The 20,977-nt window shown below is 39.2% G+C and overlaps 2 protein-coding genes across 3 annotated transcripts in view; both read right to left on the reverse strand.

Annotated features, from left to right (window-relative positions):
- LOC131978525 (dedicator of cytokinesis protein 9-like) overlaps positions 1 to 9,298 on the reverse strand; it is a 99,450-nt gene extending 90,152 nt beyond the window's left edge. The window contains exon 1 of the mRNA XM_059342185.1: positions 8,919 to 9,298. Within this exon, the coding sequence (XP_059198168.1) occupies positions 8,919 to 9,035 (117 nt within the window). The 5' untranslated portion in view covers positions 9,036 to 9,298. The remainder of the gene's footprint in view (positions 1 to 8,918) is intronic.
- A 2,093-nt stretch (positions 9,299 to 11,391) lies between these two features.
- Positions 11,392 to 20,977, reverse strand: part of LOC131978820 (FERM, ARHGEF and pleckstrin domain-containing protein 1-like) — a 71,747-nt gene continuing 62,161 nt past the window's right edge. Inside the window, exons 19-27 of one of the 2 annotated variants that reach the window (XM_059342596.1) lie at positions 20,628 to 20,758; positions 20,450 to 20,518; positions 19,928 to 20,017; positions 19,529 to 19,611; positions 18,468 to 18,580; positions 16,109 to 16,245; positions 15,031 to 15,138; positions 13,983 to 14,134; positions 11,392 to 12,064 (exon numbers count right to left, since the gene is read on the reverse strand). In XM_059342596.1, coding sequence (XP_059198579.1) covers positions 11,983 to 12,064; positions 13,983 to 14,134; positions 15,031 to 15,138; positions 16,109 to 16,245; positions 18,468 to 18,580; positions 19,529 to 19,611; positions 19,928 to 20,017; positions 20,450 to 20,518; positions 20,628 to 20,758 — 965 coding nt within the window. In that variant the 3' untranslated portion in view covers positions 11,392 to 11,982. Of the gene's footprint in view, positions 12,065 to 13,982; positions 14,135 to 15,030; positions 15,139 to 16,108; positions 16,246 to 18,132; positions 18,279 to 18,467; positions 18,581 to 19,528; positions 19,612 to 19,927; positions 20,018 to 20,449; positions 20,519 to 20,627; positions 20,759 to 20,977 lie in introns of both variants that reach the window. The other variant, XM_059342595.1, reaches the window with a different exon arrangement.

A 20,977-nucleotide genomic window follows, 5' to 3' on the forward strand; every position in this document is an offset into this window, starting at 1 on the left:
GTGAAATTACAACTTCAAGTTACATCATGTGGCCCAACATGGACACTTAAATAGCCCTTTAGAAAAAGCATTATGTCCTGAAAGTTGAAAAGTTCACCTACAGTCAAATTCAGAGTTGATTTTCTTCCTCCATTGACGTACATGAGCCGGAGCCTGAGTATCTGGAATGCCGTGTTATTAACACAGCGCTAGTGTCTTTGTGCCCAAAGATGCGGAAGATCAAGGTAATTTTATACATGGAAGTTCAACTTTTTGGCTTCCTTTGCCACTGCCAACTCTCATAGGAATGAACAGGTCCCTGCTCCAGCGCTGTAACCAGTTCTCTTTATACATTCACGGTCAGGATACCAGAATTTTAAACTTAAATATAATATTTGTATGAAAAACAATACTTAATACGCCCTTTGATACCACAGCAACAAGAAAATGCTCTTTTGTCTTTCATGCAAAATGCAAGCAGTAATCTCATTCCATTCGTTTCAATCTTAATCTTGATTAGATCACAGACTATGATGCCAGTCGTTATCAGTTTACAGGAGAAGGCAAACTGGATTAACCACATAATAATCATAGCGGGAAAATAAAGCAGAGGGAGTTGTGACTCAGTACATCCTCTACAGCTGCACTAAGGTGTGCAGACTGCTGACTCAAAAATAGCAACACTAATGGGCTCGAGGATGGAGGCAAAGCGATATTACACTTGATTGCTAAGCTTTGGATAATAATGTGCTGCAGTCACAGCTCCGTAAGAGGATGTGAAAGGAAGGAAGTATGATTCAGATTGATGTGGTGCAAATGTATGGAGTGATTCAGCCTGTTATAAAGCAGCATTTAGGGCTTCCATAACATCGACCACCCAGCAGCTCTATTATTCCACACTGTTCTCCATTCGAATGGATAACAAAACTAAAACTAAACAAACTGTCAGAGAGAGAGAGAGGTAGCATTCCAGCCTTCAAAACAAACGTCTCCACGGCAACAAGCCTTGACTTATGAATTATGAATCCTGTTGGATTAGAGGAATGTATATATTCTCAGGAGGTGAGTGTAAAACATGTCCCAGAGTGCCATGCACTTGCTAACAGGAAAACACCCACCAGCCAGACTCTTCTGCAGCCTGCCTCTCTGTTATGGTAACCTCCTCCAAAACAGCTCTGCTCTATCAGGCAGAACACTCAGACAGAGTGGGCGGTTTAACAGCGAGCCCTGCCTAAAACTTCTGGTCAGTCTGAATACAGCCACAGGAAACTGCTCTATCTAGTAAAAGACAGGCCTCTCCTACAACAAGATGAAGGACAGGAAGTCATGGGCACTTCCTGTTCAGGCAGGCAGGGTGGAAAGATTTTGGAGACTTGTTGGTGGCAATGTGGACAATGAGCTTTCTTCTGTACTCTGCTCATCTATACTGCTACCAAAGCATAGCTGCATCTGTGTCACGGAAATGCCGATATAAAATGACACAATTACGTAACAGCCATGAAATTGGTACACATGACAGGGATGCCCAAGTTCAGCGACTGAACAACAAAAATCAATGCACTGCAGATTACATAGTTCAATGGTTTCCTGATGGGAAAGAATAGTTACAAATTTCCGACACAGACCCAGGAAATTGTTAAATAATCTCGTAATGTGACCACAAACCGTCTAAGGACTCGGTCTTGGCTTGAAACGAACATTTAACACTTATTTTGACATGTGTTTAAAATATATTCTGGCAAAGGTGGGACAAAGTCAATTTCTTGCAATTTACAAGTAAATCTTATGTCTTTGCAAGTCCCAAGTCGAGACACAAAGTCAGGTCTCAAGTCCTTATCTTTGAGTTTGAAGTCCTGAATAAGTTATAATGCACTCTTCATCAAATATAATGTCCTTTTCACAACAGAGTAATAATAAATTAAAGTTATTTTATCCTTTAACTTGATTAAATGCTGGGTGATTCGTTTAAGCAAAGTGAATCTGGGGAGTCAAGTGTCATCTTGCTGGTAATATCGTTTTAACATGAATTGATTCAGGTAATGGAGTAATAATTCATTACTGGCACATGCTTCTTTAATAACATACTTTTTCATCTGTGTGCTGCGGGGAAAGTCCAAGTGAGACCCGAGTAATTGGTGTCGAAGTCCGTGTTGTGTTGAAAGTCTTTTTTTTATTTTGTCAAGTTATCTGAAGCCATCAAACTCCAGTCTGACTCGAGTCTATACCTCTGCATTCTGACACAATGCAGTTTTTATATATAAAAAAATAACCCAAACTATCAGCTGTCCAAAGGAGATGAGCTGAGTGTGGTTTATGATATATAAATCTCTCTTTTTCATTTGCATTGGACCAAATTCTGCCTGTCTGCCCAATGGATCATTTGTGTTGGCTGTGCCACTGCAGGACTTAGTGATGTAGACCGACCAGGGGCGGTCAAGGCTGGATGAAGGAAATCCTTTCAGTTTTTGACAAAGTGCTCTATATTATCTCGACCTTCGTGTGCTCAGTTGAGGAATTCTCTCAAGCTTCCCACTCTGACTGCAAGAGCCCCGAGTGGCAAATCTGCTTTAGATTATGACCACAACTGCCAAAAGCCCAAACCCAAGCAGACAAATTTTATAGTGAGTTTAATGGGTGTGTTTTTATTTCACACTTTCCTTGAAGCCTTCTCTACACCGAGCCAAGCATCACGGCTTATATCTGGCTCTTTTGGGGTTTTTGGACTTTCCATTACAGTTACTGAAAGTGACACATTCAGAGCATTAACTTGAAAGACATCGAGAGACAATAGTGTGTAATTAGAAGGGCCGTGAATTTTCCAAGCTGCATTTATAACATTGACATTTATATTCTAAATCAACACTGGAACAATTGACTGCAGCATAGATTTTTTTTCTCTCTCTTTCTTTTGCATGTCTATTTATTCTATTTAAGCTCAGTTTTTCTGCACAGTTGCAATCAATTAAAAATATTAAATTGCAATGAAATGTATGATTGTCCATAGGTCATTTTAAATTAATCACACATTTTTGTATCTGTTCAGATGCACTTTAAAGGGAGATTTCAATAGAATGCAATAAAAATTGCATTCGGCACACCCAAATAATTACTACACTATATAACACCGGCAGTTGAAAAAGCAGCAGACCTTGTTTTCCCTCTCCTGCCATGCCTCTTAAGGTGCCAAGAGGGGACTGTAGCTATATTATCCCATCAACCTTTCAGCTGTTACATAGTTGACCTGTCAGTATAATGCAACGCAATCCACCAGCACCACAAACTGCAGCCAAAAAAAAGGTTTGTAAAGTTGAATCAATACCTCTCTAACTGCTAACTTCAACTATTGTATTAGGCTGCATTATTTAGCTGGGTGTGCCTAATAAACTGGTTCACTATACAGGCAATTTCATTTCGGGGGCTGCCAATAAACAATTATGTCAAAACAAGTTTGACAATCTCTTGTTGTTTGTTGTGTAACATCATTGTGACTTTATTATTCACATTTCTGAACTGTAAAAGAGTGCAGGGCATCACAAATGATATATAGTAAAGATACACTGAGTTGTGCCAATATTTGATATGTTATGTGAGATTTTGTACCAAATTGCATCAAAGTTTTAGGCTTCTTTATTTCACAGTATTGTAGAGAGAGAGAGAGAGAGAGAGGGGGAGAGAGAGAGTCACTTAATGGGTGCATTGGTTACTAGAGCACCCTCATGTATTATTGACCCATTCAGAGAACTCATCTGCTCTCCTATCTCTACCCCCCTGGGTTCGTTCTTGTGGATTTACCACCACAGTAACAGAGGCAGCTCATGCAGCCTTTCAGTCTGATACCAATAGGCCCTATAGTGACAGATAGATAGACAGAAGAATACAGAGAAAGGTCAAGCTGCTTAGACCCTAACACTACACTGGCAGCCCTGTAAAATGACTGTGAAAGCAACCAACGTCTGCTCCGAACACACAAAGAGGCAGAAGAGTCATTTTCTTTTCTTGCAGTTCTGGTACTCCTAGGATCAATCTACTGATCACATATTTGGTAAATGACATGACCAACATCTGGCTTCACTACATGACAGGGCATGACTTCAACTCTGCAAACAATCAGGAAGAAACATGCTCTGTCAAGACTAGAGGTTGAAAAAAAAGTCCCTGGCACACTTACTGAAAAATAAAAACACACCCACTGGAGGTAATACTGGGACTCCCACATCTTGAGAAAATTAGCAAAACTTTTAAAACATTGAAAAACAAAGGAGACAGCATTGCCAGATGAGAAATGTTCAAGTATTATACCAGAGGCTTAAAATTATTGTACACAATTCATAACCACTTGAACAAATCGTGTAAATGGGTAATTTTATAAAACAATAGTATTTAAATGACTTTTTGGCATGCATGCAAATTAGAGGTGGAAATCAGCGTATCGGCACCACAATGCGATTTTATCCTGATACTTGAGTCATGATACGATATTATTGCAATATTAAGCTTTTTGCGATATGGTGAGTATTGCCATACAATAGATTGCGATTTAACTGTTTAACTGCATTTTGTGTCCACAAAGTTAAATTCAATCAAGAATTGTTTTGTCCAATAAGAGAAATGTATCAGTCTATTCATCTCACTTCAGTCTTTTTATTTCTGTGCCTATAGATTCCTCAGATCTTCTAGTTTCATATTTGTTAACTGTATCTTCAGAATATCCCTAAAAGTGAGCCCAATACAATACAGCCTCTGGAAAAAACAAAAACAGTGAAAATACTGACAGCCCATCTGCGCTAAACATCGATACTTGGTGGCCATGAATAATTACAATATCGCCATGCAAAATATCGCGATACTATGCTGTATCGATTTTTTCCCCACCTCTAATGCAAATCCATCATTTTCCGTATTTTTTTTGCAAGCTGACATGGTCATGAGTCACGTTCATCATTGCCTACACCAAGCATGAGTGCATAGAAAGATTTCATGTGCAAAGAGATACATAAACAATGTAAACAATCCCATAAACAATTTACTATCCTGATCATGTTGGGCAATTCATTAAATGAGACAGCACAAACCAAAACCAAATGCTAATTGTAAGCATCACAAAATGGTCAAATTATCATTCATTATCATACTTTTGGCATTATTGATCATACATCGCACAGATGACAAAATGATCATTCAAATGGGATAATTATTGTACATCTGCCAAACTGAAAACAGCAGAAGTGTGCACGTGTCACCGATTAGACCAAGACGTCCATTGACACACAGTGTTGTATTTTATCAAATGAAGCTGAAGGAGAGGCCAGAGTTTGTGCAGTGACCTCAACAAATGACAAATCACAGCACAAAAAGCATCCTCGATACACTGCAGCAGGAGCTCATTACTGGCAATAATTGACTTGAGCAAACACAGACTATAATATATAGCCTGTCACACGATGCAGGAGGAAGTGGCACAGGTAAAACGAGAGAACAGCGATTATATGAGAATGGAAAGGAGCTGATTATATGCATGAAGGAAGGATGGATGAACTCTGCTTGTTGATGTAGAAGTTTAATTGGGTGAATCCACAAGACAGGAAACGATGTCTACTTGCCAAACAGATTAAGAAGCATCTAAATTGTCCATCAGCCATTTTGACAAACACAAATATCCCCCAGAGAGCTGCAGAGAAGGTTGTCAAAGCAATTTAGCTTGCAAATGGGACTTTTCTCCCTCGAGCTTTAATACCTAACAGTGAGATTAAGCAACAACATGTGTGCTCTGTTGATAGTTGTCCATGTTGTAAATATTTTAATGCCCTCTTCTGCAACAAACCTCCACTTTCCCTTCTGGTCGCACAGTGAGTCAGCTGTATGAGCACTGGCCACGGGCAGCTAATGGCATCACTGCTACATAACGACACCCATCTGGCGTACAGCTCCCTTGGGTCAGGCACACAGCAGGAGCACTGAGGATCTGAGTATATCACCATTAGGTGGCAGGCAGTTAGGACTATTGATTACAATTACACAACTGCCCCCCCAGCTGTTACATACACCATATACACCAACTAAAACATTTCCAACTGCGATTGATTTGTTATACACCCATCAGCCGATACATAAAGACATTTACATGCTGTTGAGTGCTGTAAACAAAATTCACAGCAAAACTAATTAAAATCGGTTTTAATTCCACATGAAGAGAAGTTGGAGAGGCAGCTTCCTGTGTCGTATCCAAGTGCATCACCAGCACAACAAACTCAAAGCTGATGACAGCCATCATGGAGCTAATAGTGTTCTCAGCATGCCTAAAGTGTGGAGAAACAGAGGGATGGCTCAGCTGAGAGCTCTGGCCTATTACTAGTCTCTCTGCTCTCCACTCAACAATAAACAAAGAGGCTCTGGCCAGTGTGTGCCTTCACGAAAATGCACAAACTGTTGTGAGAGGAAGAGAGCAGCACAGTGCACTTGACTCCAAAATGCAGTTGAGAAATGTCTGTGTTTTACAGTGGCATGCATGTGCTATATTATATGTTAGAATCTCAATTATGTGTTTCTGGGACTTTAAAAGGACAGAAAAATGTGTGTTTGAAGCCGAAACAACAATCAGAATGGGTGATAACAGCTACAATCATGTCTTTATGTCCCTGGAACAGTTCCCTCTATTTCTGCAGAGGTATTTACATGTTTCATGGAGGAATTAATTACAAGTTGCGTGGACAGCGGTCTCGTGTACAGTCACATTCTTGTCCCACTGAGAAGCTTTAGCAAACACTACTTAACAATACAGCCATGGGTTCACTTCTACAGCTCACATATTTAGGGGCGGGGCTAGAGGGGGGCATGGTTGGCATGGGGCCTCCTGAGATCAGATTGGCCCACTTGGTGCCCCCATTAACAGAGTCAGAGGGCGACAGGTGTAAGGTAACTGAACAGGTCTACCAGGAACAGACTCAGAGCTCCTGAATCAGAACCTCTGTATAAAGTGACTAGAAATATTTCTCATTGAAAACAACTACAAAAAGACACTAAACGGCTAAAAAAAAAGAGATGAAAAGTCACCCCAAAGAGATGCAAACCACTACAGAGATACAAGGAGAGGCCACAGTTTGTGCAGTATCTAGGAAGAGAAACAAAACAACTAAAAAGTGATGCAGAGTGACCAAAAAGAGTGACAGAACTACGACAAAAAAGATGCAAAACTACCTCAAAGACAAAAAATGAGATATAAAATGACAAAATAAAGATGCAAAACAGCTACAGAGAGATGCAAGATGACCAGCAAGGAGGGTCAGGTACCATTCAAATTTGAAAGTTAATCCGTATTCTGTATTACCTTTAATAGTTCTGAGTTCGGTACCCAACCCGACCAGCAAGTAATGCAAAATGACTACAAAAAGACACGAAGACAACCCCACAAACAATAAAACCCCACAAAAAGAAAGAGACTCAAATGACCACAGAGAGCCAGTCTGAGTGTCTTGATCCTATGTAGGAGGGTGGAGTGCCTTTTATGTCTGTGTTCATTAGTACTATTAGGAATGTACAGTTTACAATGGCCACTAACACAAAACAAACGCAGAGTTTCTCTCAGTCCTCCTTAAAACATGCTGATTTCCCAACATGCATACTTGTATTCTGCTCTCCTCCCTCAGGCGTCTCTGGCAGTGCACCAGAGTGAGAATGAATAAATAATACGAAGGTGTGGTTGGATGTCTGGGATCCTGACTCAGGATTCCATTTCCCTGACAGAGAGCCTGGACGGTGTCCGTTTCAGTTACCTAGCAACTTCTTCCAGGAAAGCTGGAACAATCAGCCGGAGCACCAAACACCCAACACACTCGGACGCAACAAAAGGGCCGACTCCTTTTTCCTCCTGAGCGCTGGGGGAAACTGATACTGAGGAGGTACAGTGCAGGTCCTCGTAGCCCAGATGTTCCAAAGTGGACGCTCAAATTCAGCATTATGTCACTGTCACTGGACACTTTATATGTGTCTGAAGCATGAAATTGAAGCCACATGCTTTCCCTGCCGAAGAGGTATTGTGTCATTTCAATGAAATCGAAGCCCTCATTGACACCAAGTACTAAACACCTTCATCAGGCACTGATTCTCTACAAACTCTCCAGGAAATAAGACACTTAGAATAAATGGAACAAGTGAGCCTGAAAGTTTTTCAACAACATTGAAACAACTAAAGACATTCTGATAAACTTCAACTCAATTATTATTATGTTGACTGATCGTTTAGTTGATTTTAATTAGCCACATTTAATCCTGTGTTTACCAGATATGTTCTCATGGGTTTCTTGGAAATAAGTCATTCAGCAAGTATAAAAATGACTAAAAAGATCTTAGCTGACTAAGACCAAAATGACTCATTAGTCAGCTTATTGATTAAAAGGGGCATGATTAATCAAATTCAAGCAAGAGAGACAGTTTTATCGTATAACATTATACAAAAGTCCAACTAAAATTTTACAAAATCTCTCCATTCATTGACTTCAAACCACCCTCTTTCTCTCTGTTTCTCACATTTGTAGGTCAGGTTCATATACTCCATAATATGACCTGTAGTTCTTTACCCAGGAGCCCACATGTGCTCCCGCCCAGCTGATCCAAAGTCAGCTGGAGGAAAACAAAAGTGAAGCAAAGATAGGTGTAAGAGCTATATCCATCTCCCTGCCACAGGCTGTTGGTTACACACCCTCATCCACCCCAAATCACTCACTTCCACACATTTACAGGTCAGGGTCACGCACTTCTAAAATAACCTGTAGCTTTTCCTAGAAACCCCACATGTGCCCCCACTCAGCTAATGTAACGTCAGCTGACTTTTTCTTGCTTTTAACGTGCGTAAAAGCAAAGTAGAAACAGACATGATGGATCGTTCCGAGGTGGTATTAAGGAGGAGTGGAGGGAGGAGGAGGGGGGTTAAGGTGTGTACTTACAACCAGCACGGACGTCCTCACCACCTCAGAGACACTTTGCCTGAGTTCAGCCGCGGTGCCGGGTTTACCCAGTCCCCGCGTAAACCTCCTGGTCTCCGGATGCGTTGGAGTGGCCATCGTTGCGCGCCGCTTTGCATCAATGACCGTCCGATCCACAAGTTACACAAGCGAGGTTCAGTGGGATATCATCCCCGCTTAAACCGTTTCTCCGATCCCCGCTAGTGAGCACCACGAGTTTGAGGCTGGGTCATGTTGTTGTGGTGTTGCTGCTGATTCAATCCCGCCTCTCGGTCTCATTTTTTTCGCTTTTAAAAGTCAACGCGTGCTGCATTACTCCGGCGCGCTCCCTTCTTCCATCGGATTTACTGTTGTCATAATAAAGTATCCTCCTGAGTAGAGTTTCATTGGCAGTCCAGCGCCAGACAGGAGGTGTATAATCTGGTTGTCTCCTCGGCGCACTCCGCCCCTTACCGGTTTAAAGGCCTGCCCACTCTCGGTGGTGTGTGTGTGTGTGTGTGTGTGTGTGTGTTGGACTTTGGACTGCAAGCACTCAACTGTACAGTCTGAATGACTGAACCAATATTTTCCTTGTAGCAGTGGTAGAATAGTTTAAAGTTGTAATACTACAGGCTAAATGCATTGCATCTAAAAGGTAAAACTAGAAAAATATTGACATAAAAAAAGCACCAAAAGTAATATGATTATTTAGAATAATCCTTTTCCTTATATCTCTGAGTAACAATTGGAACATACTTTGGTTCATCCTTTTTTAATGCTGCAGATGATAAAGGTGGAGCTAATTTTACCTTCATTATACTACTGAGTAACTTAATTCATTATAGTATATCATCATTTATTAGTAGATTTATGTTTTGTGGTTATAATATGAATCTGCAAAGTAAATAATGTGGGCAAACAGATGTAGTGGAGTAAAAAGTACAATATCGGCTTCCAAAATATAGTAGAATAGAGGAATAAAGTTGCATGAAATGGAAGACAAGTGACTTAAAATCATACAAGAAGTATTTCAGTAAATATACGTGGTTACATTTCACCACTACCTATCACCAGAATAATCACAACTCTATACAACATGTTTATAGAGCGTCACTGCCTTTGTCCCTTCCGGCTCCTGAATAAACATATTAACTCACACTAGAGTGACTTTCACAGAATCACCAGATAAAACAGAGTAATCAAGCTGGTTCACTGACATTTTTTTCTTATAACAAGAGGTCAGATAAGATTCACTAAATTGATTAAATTAAACAACTTGAATTTTATGGGAGGGGCTATTAAGAGATAAGAGAAATAAATAATAAGCTCAAATGAACTTTCTAAATGTGGTGCCTAGAACACATCAGTCAATGTGATTAAGTTTTAAAAAAATATATTTTATACACACATTTTTGTCACTCCTCCTTTGTCCACAATTTCTCAAATTTTCTTGCATTTTTTCCTTCTAATAGAGGGTGAATATGACTTTCACACTGTCTAAAACGACTAAGAAACACAGTGAAGCTACATGCTTTGCTAGTATCTATATAATCCATTTAGGCGGTAGTAAAGTGATATAGTATTCTATTTTAGTTTTAGCATGCCGGTAGAGGCGCTGGCGTCCCAGTGGTCATAAAAAAAGACATATATGCATATTTAAAATACTTTGTATATGAAATTTATACTTTAGAAAGAATACACTCAATGTGCAGAACAAAAGGCTTTCTATTGCTTGTTTTACTATGTATATATTTATATACAGACAGCGTGGTTCTGGATTGACTGAACTTAAAGTCTTGATCAATGATGCCATCTGTAGGTCACAGCTGTAAACACAGTGAGGAGCTGCATGGACTCAACATGTTTCCCCAGCTTCTTGAGCAAAAGGAGAAAAAAAACACAAGCAACACAAATCTAAGTTTGAATAAGTTTTTTTTATTGCTTTCATTTCCAAAGAGCTCTCTGTTGTCTGGGAAAAAAAACAAAAAACGCTGCAATTCAAAGCAGAACTGAGGTTTTCCGTTTCATTTGCTTCACTGCAAAACCCTGTCAAATGCATATTTCCATTCATTTAGACCCATAAAAAGATCTGGTTTCTGTATACAGGAGGCAGCCTAGTTCAGTGAGGGCAACGGCGCTTGGAACTGAAAGTTTCTATTTTGTTTCACACATAATCGTTAAAGCTTTCCATGACACTCATTTTCATAATACAATGATTATGAACAATTCTCACATTTTCTCATACAGCTGCAGGGGAACTTCAATTCATAATTAAAAAAGCAAACGGTATGTATTCATACAACAAAGATCAGTGGATAGAATATTTATTTAAAATGGCATTAATTTATGATGGCAGCTACCCCTCGCCACATTGTGATCAATCCTAGGGTTATGTCAGTTATACAACAAAAATAATTTCATATTTTTATCTTATTTTAACAAGAACACATTGTGCTGGGCCAGATGTGAACACAGCATTAGAAGTTAAAGGGTGGCCTGTTTTCACATGATTTAAAATGTCAATGTATACAGTATAAGGAGACATTCCTCAACCCCTATGTAACAAAATAGCTTTAAAAAGTCCAGGACATTATTATAAACCAGTTTGGCACTGAAGTTGCAGGACATTTTCAAAGCAGCAGTTTTTTTTTAATAAGATGAAAAAGTAGACAAAACGTTATGACAATGCTGTGACAGTTTTACCATCTAAGAAATAATGCTGAATATCTATATCAACATGTTCCGGCTGTAAAAACAACCAATGACAAAATGTTAAACCAGAAAAAGATAGGAAGTGGTTCAGACCAGTAGAAAACAGTATAAAATGACATCCTTAAAAAGAGGTTTCAGAGTTGAGAGTAAAAATGCCAAAAAATGCAGTCTCTGATGCAGTCTAAACCAGCGGACATGTCACCATTAAAGCATTAAAAAGCACCAAATGTGCATGGACACATGTACAAATGTCCCAGATATGTGTAAAAAAGAAAAGCAAAGAGTCTAGGGGTGGGGGGCAGGAAGGGCAGATGCCACCTGAAGGAGGTGGTGTGTGGAAAAAAGGTGAGTCGACTCAGTGAGGATGGGACTCTTTGCTGTTCAGGACACGAGCACCGCTGGAGGGGACCGTGGCGCTGCGGATGACCTCCATCCACCTGCAGACAGAGAAAGGCTTTCTATCTGTGCTCTGACAACCAAAATTTGCAAATTTGTTATTTATTTATTTTCTCTTTTTCTTTCCTCTTCCCTCTCTTCTCGCATTTGTGCTTCTTGCTTTGTTTGCCTATTTATTTTATATATATACAGTAGTGTTCTATATAATAGCAGTCCAATGTGACTAACCAGATTAATCCAGGTTTTAAGTATATTTTTTATTGCTACATGGCAAACAAGGTACCAGTAGGTGCAGTAGATTCTCAGAAAACCAACAAAAACCCAGCATTCGTGATATGTATGCTCTAAAAGGCTGTGCAATTGGAAAGGGGTGTGTTCATCTCATTGGGCTGCTATTATTTTGAACACTACTGTATATGTGAGCCATGTTTTATATATATATATATATATATATATATATATATATATATATATATATATATATATATATATATATATAAATAAATGTGTTATATCATCTACCTCTCATCCACATACACACACATACACCTGTGATGCCTCTGTGCACATCGTTGTACATTTGTGTTTTTCTTTGTTGTTGTCTGCGCTGTATGTCTGCTGTCTTTACTTGTGGCCCACATGGCGTAGTGTATTTGTCCCTCAAGTCACCTTGTCTGTTACGTCATTTGACCAATAAAATATAAAAATATACATATATTTAAAAAAATGCAAATGTGCAGGGCCGCCTGCCTGCATAAACACTTTATAAGGTTTAGAACCACAACTGCTACATGATCAGTGTAACTTTCTGTGTTGCTCACTGATCACACTTGAATGGTGTTAAGTTTTAATTGCAGCTCAACAAGTTGAACAGAACAACCAGCAATCAACAGATTCTCTATCAAAATCCTTTGTAGTTACTGTCCGTATGGTATTTTTACTAACAGCTCCTGCTAGCATAGGGATTTGCAGTTTAAATTTAAAGCAATTTTTTAGTACTGCCAGCAACACAGTAGTCCCCAACCCGAACTCCAGTAGGAAAACTTTGGATTTAGGGCAACTAGTGATTAACCCTTCTGTTATGATGCGGGTTGACCCATTTCAAGGTTAAAAAAAATGTGTGTAGATGCACACAGATGCACACATTTGCACCTTGTTTATTTTCATCTTTTAACTTTTGTGTATTTCTGGTTCGAAACACTGCATAGTGTTTGCTTTCACAATGTGATGACATGTCACTTGTGTGCTGTGGAGACTCACATACACACATACAAATGCACTGTGTTCATATCACTAATCTCTTCTTTTGTTTTTTTTGTTCATTTCTGGTTCAGAAACAGTGCTTTACTTGAAATACAAATCCTCTCGACTCATTTGTCTTGATTTTTAGTCAGCGGGTCAATTTGACCCTGAACAGAAGAAGTGTGCTGTGTTCATTTATTAACATCACTCGATAAAAAGTCTTTCCAATGTACATCAAAAAAAGTTTTTAACGTGCAGTTTTTACTAAAAACTAGTGAATTATACTTATTGAACCTTGATCTGTGAGAGGTAAATAACACCATTGCACTAAATATTGATTGAAATGGTTAGTAATGGAGTTATTAATGAAATATAAACAATGTTTATTGGGATTTTTTGGTTTATGACACTTTTGGATGTTAAACTAGCGCCAGGTCAAATGACCTGACCCAGGATTATATTGCTGTTACTGAGAAACGAACATAACAGGATGTTAAAGTCATGTTGAATATTCAAGCATTGAACCTTTTCGGGGAAGTTTTATTGTGGCCATGTTTGTGTATTTTAGGTTAATTGTGTGTGTATACATGTGGTCATTCAATTATAGCCAGTGTGTGATTTGGTGGTTGCACTGCGAGTGTTTTGGGCCACAAAAAAATCTTGTTACACACATTTAATACAATAGTAAATGTGCATTTGGATGATTACAATCTGTACCTCTCAAAAGTGTATTCGCTCTCCGATCGGAAATAGTAGACGTGGGACTTGAAATGCAGTTTGAAGACGTAGTCCTTGTGGATGTTTTCAGACTCTGATGGGACGGTGACTGAGTAACCCAGCAGAGGAAGGCTGGCCAGCGGATAATCATCCTGATGACAAAGAATTAAACACTGAATTAGAACTTTTGACTTACCAATTACACAAAACAATTTGGGATAAAAGCAAAACAACAACAATAAAAAACAGATCAATTGCTCAGAAACTGCTAATCCATTATTAGCTGCAGCCAGCTGCTCTACAGCTCGCTCTCTCAGCTGGTCAGTTGGTCGACAAAAATTTCCCCACACTTAGGCAGCAACAGTTTTTTTCTAGGAGGCTGAATTTGCTATGGAGGTCAAGTGTTAGTGATGTTTTTTGTGGATGGATGAACACATCGATCCATGTGCGTATGTGCTGGCAGATATTCCGAATTTGTGCTTGTTTAGGTAATAAAATGACAAAACCACAATCAAAAACCATAAAATATTCTATCACAAGTAAAAGTTCTGCATTCAAAAACTGTCTCAAGGAATAATACATAAGTATTATCAGCAAAAATACTGAAAGTATCACAAGTGAAATTACTCCCTTTCCCTCTGACTGATATATTTTCATATATAATATTATTAATGTTAATACTGATCCATAAAAGTGTAAGCAGCATTTAAAATCTACTTTTAGTAAGGGCTACTTTTAGAGCCCTTAATTAAATAAACAGTAGAGTCATCAGTACTTTACATGGCTCCATTTTTTTAGTATAAACATTGTATAAAAACTGGTAAAATTGTAAACAACCAAGAAAAACTTTCAAGGAGAAAAAATTTGATTAAAAAAACTGCATGGGAAAGCATGTAAACCTCGATCATGGCACCAAGATTTGACATTCTACACGGAGATGTTATGCCTTTAAGCCCAGAGGAGGGTAAACACAAATGAGTGAGGAGAGGAATGAACGTGGGAGAGGCTGCGCTGTGTTGGCTGGACAAACAGACTGAATGTTCATCACCTGGTGTGACTTGTAGAAAAACAGGCTGAAGTTGGTGAAGACCACCCAGAGCTTCTGCCATCCGTTGCTGTTCTTGAACTTCCTCAGTAAGTTTCCAGACAGCTGATTCTACAGAAGAAAAAAAACAAGTTTTACATCTATAACTATATACATTCCAATACATATATATTTACATATATATAATCCCACCACTAACATAGTACAATGCTTAGATTTTTCACAAAAAATTTGGAAGAAGGATTCATGAAATTAAGTGATATATGGCTAATATTCTTGATTTTTGTTATTGTAAACAAATAGCCATGAAAAGCCCAAAACCAATAGTTTTCTTTGGCTGGTGGTGTTCATTTCCAACCCTGGTCAGGATACAGTGACACTCTCAGCAAAGTTATTTTAAGTTACCAGCTGAACCTTTGCAAAGGCTTACATGTTCTTTGGTTACAAAGAAAACGCAACTGTAGTTCCCACACACACACCGACCTGCTGTAAATACTCATTAGAACACCAAATGTGTATTAATCCGCAGCTGAAAATAGTCCCCCTACAAATGCACTATTTACTACAGCTTGACAAATAAAGACTTTTATGAGAATTAATCTGTAAATTTATAACATGATTTAAAGGTTCATATCTTCAGTAGAAATACATGGGCTTGGGATGGACTGCTGCTGACTGTTTTTTGGCATTTGTTAACAAAAAGGAAAATATAGAATATGAGCAGCCTTATTTGTTTGTGCTTATTTCGTACTTCCAAATTAGGCATAAATGTACTGTAACTTTCATTGTTCGTATCTATATTAGTCTAAAAGATAAAGTAGTCATAAAACATGAACTGAGTTGAACAGTTTCTGGCCCTGTTACATTATATTTAATGGCCACAGTGCTACTATCATGAATTTCTTTTTTGGATCTTCAGCTGTGAAGTGCCTGAAGTTTCTGAAAAACCAATTAAAGTGTCACTGATTTGTAGGACATGAGGTAATTTATTTTCTACAAAGCACTGGAGAACCTGTCTTCTTATAATGAAGTGCAAGCAAACCCATAGACAGGGCCTCTCCTGTCTGCCTGGCTCCTTTACCTCTAGACTCCTGCAGGATTCACTAAAGGAGAGGCTCTGAACACGGTACCAGCAGATAACAGACAGAGGCACAGGTCCCTGGCCACTGGGGGGCCCCACCAGGGGGGCCTTATTCTCACTGACTGGACTAGGGTCCTCTACCACGGAGGAACGCACAGACGCATGGGGAAAAGAGAGAGAGACAGAGAGAAAAAAAAACAGACAGGGAGGGAAGGACAGAAACACAGAGACTGAGTAGGTGAAACACAGGCATGCAGTGTGCAGGGATAAACACCAAGGCCCACCACAGTGTGTCCAGGCAAAGCTGTGAAGAGGACGTTGTTACAAGTACAGAGGAAGAGCAGAACTAGATCAGGGCGGAACAGGATCCGTTCTGTTAGTGTGAGATGAGGACGTTTAGCACATCTATGTACTGCTCTCGCTCTATTTATAGACGATCAGAGACTTCAAGTGCCAGGGGAGGAGAGAAAGGACAGAACCACACGGGAAAGCCACAGTTTTGAGTTGAGATAAGACACCAGGCAGGCTACTGTTAGCCAAAAGAGAGAGGGGGAACAGTATCCTCACTGAGGCTGCAGATAAGGCAAACAACTTACAATAGCATTTATCTGAAGTAAAAATAACTTTAAACAAAAAATGACGCAAAGATTTATGAGGCCCATCATTTTCAGTTTTCAGATACAGGTGAGTTTAACCCTCTGGAGTCCATTCTATTAAAAATACACAATTTTATTTACAGTAATAATTTTATGTATATATGATATGTAGACAAGCAGAGAAAGCCAATTGAAAGTGCAATCATAGGAGTTTTCACAGTGTGCCATTTATGTTTCTTGAGCATTTTTAAAATGTAAAAAATTTCTTTCTACAATGAAAACTATTACTATTTTTAATTCATATGCAAATAGACTGTTTTGATTATTTTTTTCAGCTGTTTATGTGTATATAAATGGTAAAAAAAAGAAAGAAAAAAAAAAGAGGTACATTTCCATAGACACATGTGTGTTTTGTTTGTATTTTCGGTTCCTGTCAGCTTTATACTTTGTTAATTAAAATAAAATGAAAAATCTGACTGATGGCCAAGTTTGTGTCGAGAAAAAGGAGTCATGAATGTGATGTAAGTTGACAAATTTGAACCAAAATCTCCTGGACTTCAGAGGTTTAAAGGCACCATGTGATGTTTTTTCCATTATAAGCCCGGTTTTACAAGTGGGACCCTGTTTTTGTTTTGCACCGTGCAGAGTACACATGCATATATACAGTTGTGGATACATACAGTATGTACAGCCATGGAAAAAATGATTAGACCACCCTTGTTTTCTTCAATTTCTTGTTAATTTCAATGTCTGGTACAACTAAAGGTACATTTGTTTGGACAAATATAATGATGGCAACAAAAATAGCTCATAAGAATTCAATTGTAGAGCTGATATCTAGCTATCTTCCATGGCTTTCTTTATAATGATTTTGGTTATTATCAAGAAAACCATGGAAAATGTCTGTATGTACAGTTGTTGTGATTCTTATCCTATTATTGGTTTTACCATGTTCCACTGATCGACAGCTGGTGGTGGTAATGTACAAAGAAGCTGCAAAGCACCAATGAAGGCAGTAAAGAGGAGGAAGAAAATGATCAACTTTAAAGGTGATAACAAGGGCAAAAACTTGACTATTCTGTGCATTTTAATGTTGTAGTGTTGTGTTTACAGTTTGTTTTTACTGCCCCAAAATAAAATGTTATTGCCGATATAAAGCTGTGACTAATCCAATTTAATCTTAACCAATTTTAGTATTTTTAATAAACAATAAAAATAATGAGCCTTAAAATCCCTTCTGTTCATTACCTCCCTATAGAAAAAAAACATGTTTTTAAGTAAGTAATAAAGGATGGAGTGCAGCGGAGGAGGATACTGTTCCCACTGAGAGATAATCAGTGAGTTAAGATACAGCACACTCAGACACAGAGAAAGAAAACAGTGAAGCAGAGGGAGAGGCAGGTCTGAGTGCTGAGGTTTGGCTGGTACCTCCACAGCTATGCTAAAGTCCACCATGGACACACTGGTGTTCCTGTGCCAGCACACGTGCACCATGGTGTTACCACGGTGAGGCGTGGACCTCTCCAGCGAGGTGTCGTCCTCGGACTCCGCCTCCACCGAGTCCTCGGGGCATTCTGGGAAATTCAGGAGGTTGTTACTGCTAGATAATGAGCAGGGTGATGAGGGGAGAGGGGCGCTAAAGCACAGACAATGTCAGATCATTCACAAATCAAACACAGTCTTGTATATCTGGGGTTTTACTCAAATTTAATTCTACGCTGTAAGTGTAAATTTTTTTACGCCACTGTATGTTAATGACTTACTGTTGTCTGTCAGATTGCTGCTCAGAAGGTCAAATGAAGGCCCATTGCTGGTTTTCGCCGTCTCTATCCCCACCTGTATGTCCTCCATCCACTTCTCCATCTCTGCAAATGAACTAAGAAAAAAACGGAAAAAGGATGAGATGCTCAGCATGTCCCGTCATTAGTCACAGCAGAAAGGCCTGGTGGTGAGAAATACTTCAGTGAGCAACAATGTCACAAGTTGGATACATGTTGGGCCAGGTGTCCCACCAAATTTCCACTCAAAAAGACACTAAAAGACCATCTGCTCATTCATGGAAACTGGATCAGGAAATTGTTGGTTTAAAGGCAGGAGAAGTGGTTATCTCTTGCTTTATTGTCTCAGTGGAAAAAGCGGCAATGTTAGCAATCATGAGCATAAAAGAAAAAAATATGAATCTTATTCCCTGGATTTACATTGTAATATTTTTAATCAAAATAAGTCAAGCACAAACCTATGTGTGACAGCCCTAAATATATTGTATTTGTACAGGTTTCAATCATAGACTGTATAAAATAGGTTTCAATAGAATATATGTAAAAAAATTAGAAAATGATTGCATTAGTTTCATCAACATTTGAGACAAATAACACACTCTAGAATGCCATAACTGACCAATGAGAATCGAGTATTCAACTAAGCTGTGTAATAAATGATAAATAAAGTATATAAAAATATAAAAAATTGCAGACAAGCTTAATTGCTGTGAGCTCAAGGTAATTATTTGGAAGCGACCTTGATGAGCATAGCACCATTTTTATCAGTTCGCTCCCTTCTTCTCTCTGGAGGACGGCAGAGGTTTTAGTGCATGAAATTAAACTGAAACTGGAATATGAGGGCAACAAAAACAGGATTTTAAAGGGGATTCTTAGTGGAAATTATGCAATTGCTGGTGATGTGTATGTCAAGTTTGTCTTCATCTGTGAGAGCTCAAATGCATATTTTATGTAAAATCTCCACACTCCACACTAACATCCTGACACAGCCACTCTGGGTTCATTTTAGGTCCAGGTACAAGATGCGCTGACAACTACTGTCTTACCTTGCTGCCACCACCACTGACTGCTGCTGTCCGACCAAAGTGAAGGCGTGCGGCACACCCCACTCATCTTCACTCTCTCTGATCTAGAAGCCGAACACAGAGACACAGAAAAAACATTAGAGAGTAGCGGTATCTAGGACAGCAAGGACCAAAATAGACAAAAAAGAGAGACGCAGGGAGGGATGATGAAAAGGAAGTGGGAAAGAAGGACATGTGTAGTTGTCCTGAAAGTGTGTGTGTGTGTTTGTGTGTGTGTGTGTGTGTGTGTGTGTGTGGGAGTAGGGGAAGACGTTGAGAGAGCTGCAGTTCAGCTGTTTGAGGCAGCTCATTTGCAGTAATGATAAACTGGTGACAGGCGTTTGACGCACTTTGTGTTCATTTGAGAGAAACAGCACTTACTGTCATGCCATGGAGCGGCAGCTGGCCGTGCACTTTGAACTGATTGGTCGCCGTCATCCCTCGACTCGTATACAAAATAACGTCATTGAACTAAGAGAGAGAAAGTGGAAAATGTAAATTAACAATCGTTTAAACCAAATGCCATTGAGTTTTTTGTTTAAATTACTAAACTGTATATAATCCAATAAATAATCCTAAAGAAGAGCAAACAACCTGTCATAACAACCACGAAGGAAAGATTGAATATAAATGATTTTACAGCCTGACGCTCCACCACTTTACCTTGTTTATCAAAGTTAGATTTCAAACAAAATATATAGCACGCTTGCATGCCAAAAGACTGTCAAAGTTCTGAGTAAGATGTGGTGTTTTTCCTCTAAATGAACTTTCGTGGTTGCGCTACATCTGCCAACACCATGTGATGCAAAGCAGGAAAGGATATGATTATTTTTCCACTGAGATCACTGCACTAAATCATTCGATTAGTGATGTGACCTAATCCAAAGAGAAAGTGAGCATTACCAGGAAAAACATTCGTTGCTGTAGGCCTTTCCCAGACAGTTTGCTGAGGCAGCCTAACCTGATGAACTCCTGGGAAAAACAACCACAACAACAACAAATTAAAACATTGATTAGTCACATACAACAGAGTGTCTGTAGAGAATTGTTGCCAGCCCATTTTCTCGAGCTTTAAACTCACCCGACCAGGAACAACAAGATTGTCGACGCCAATCAAATCCTTCTTCAGCTCTAGAAGCTTCTGGAAGTTCTCCATCTTGTTGAGGCTTCCCTGGAGCTGCTCCACCACCTCAGAGACTTCTGCCAGTGCAGCTACAGAACAACCAGGGATGAGAGATTATAGGAGAGAAACTGTTAAAAACCCACAGAACCACCGGCGGTCTCGGGCGTCATTAGTGTCTTTAAGAGGCTGTGGTGTCATCAATTTCAAAGCTACAGTGAAAGATAAATTTTGTTGAGGGAAAAACAAACATCCTCTCACCTCAAGATATCTGAATGAATGAATGTTTGATGGGTACCTTTACAGACATG

The sequence above is a fragment of the Centropristis striata genome, chromosome 10, assembly GCF_030273125.1.
Source record: "Centropristis striata isolate RG_2023a ecotype Rhode Island chromosome 10, C.striata_1.0, whole genome shotgun sequence".
NCBI classification, from domain to species: Eukaryota; Metazoa; Chordata; class Actinopteri; order Perciformes; family Serranidae; genus Centropristis; species Centropristis striata.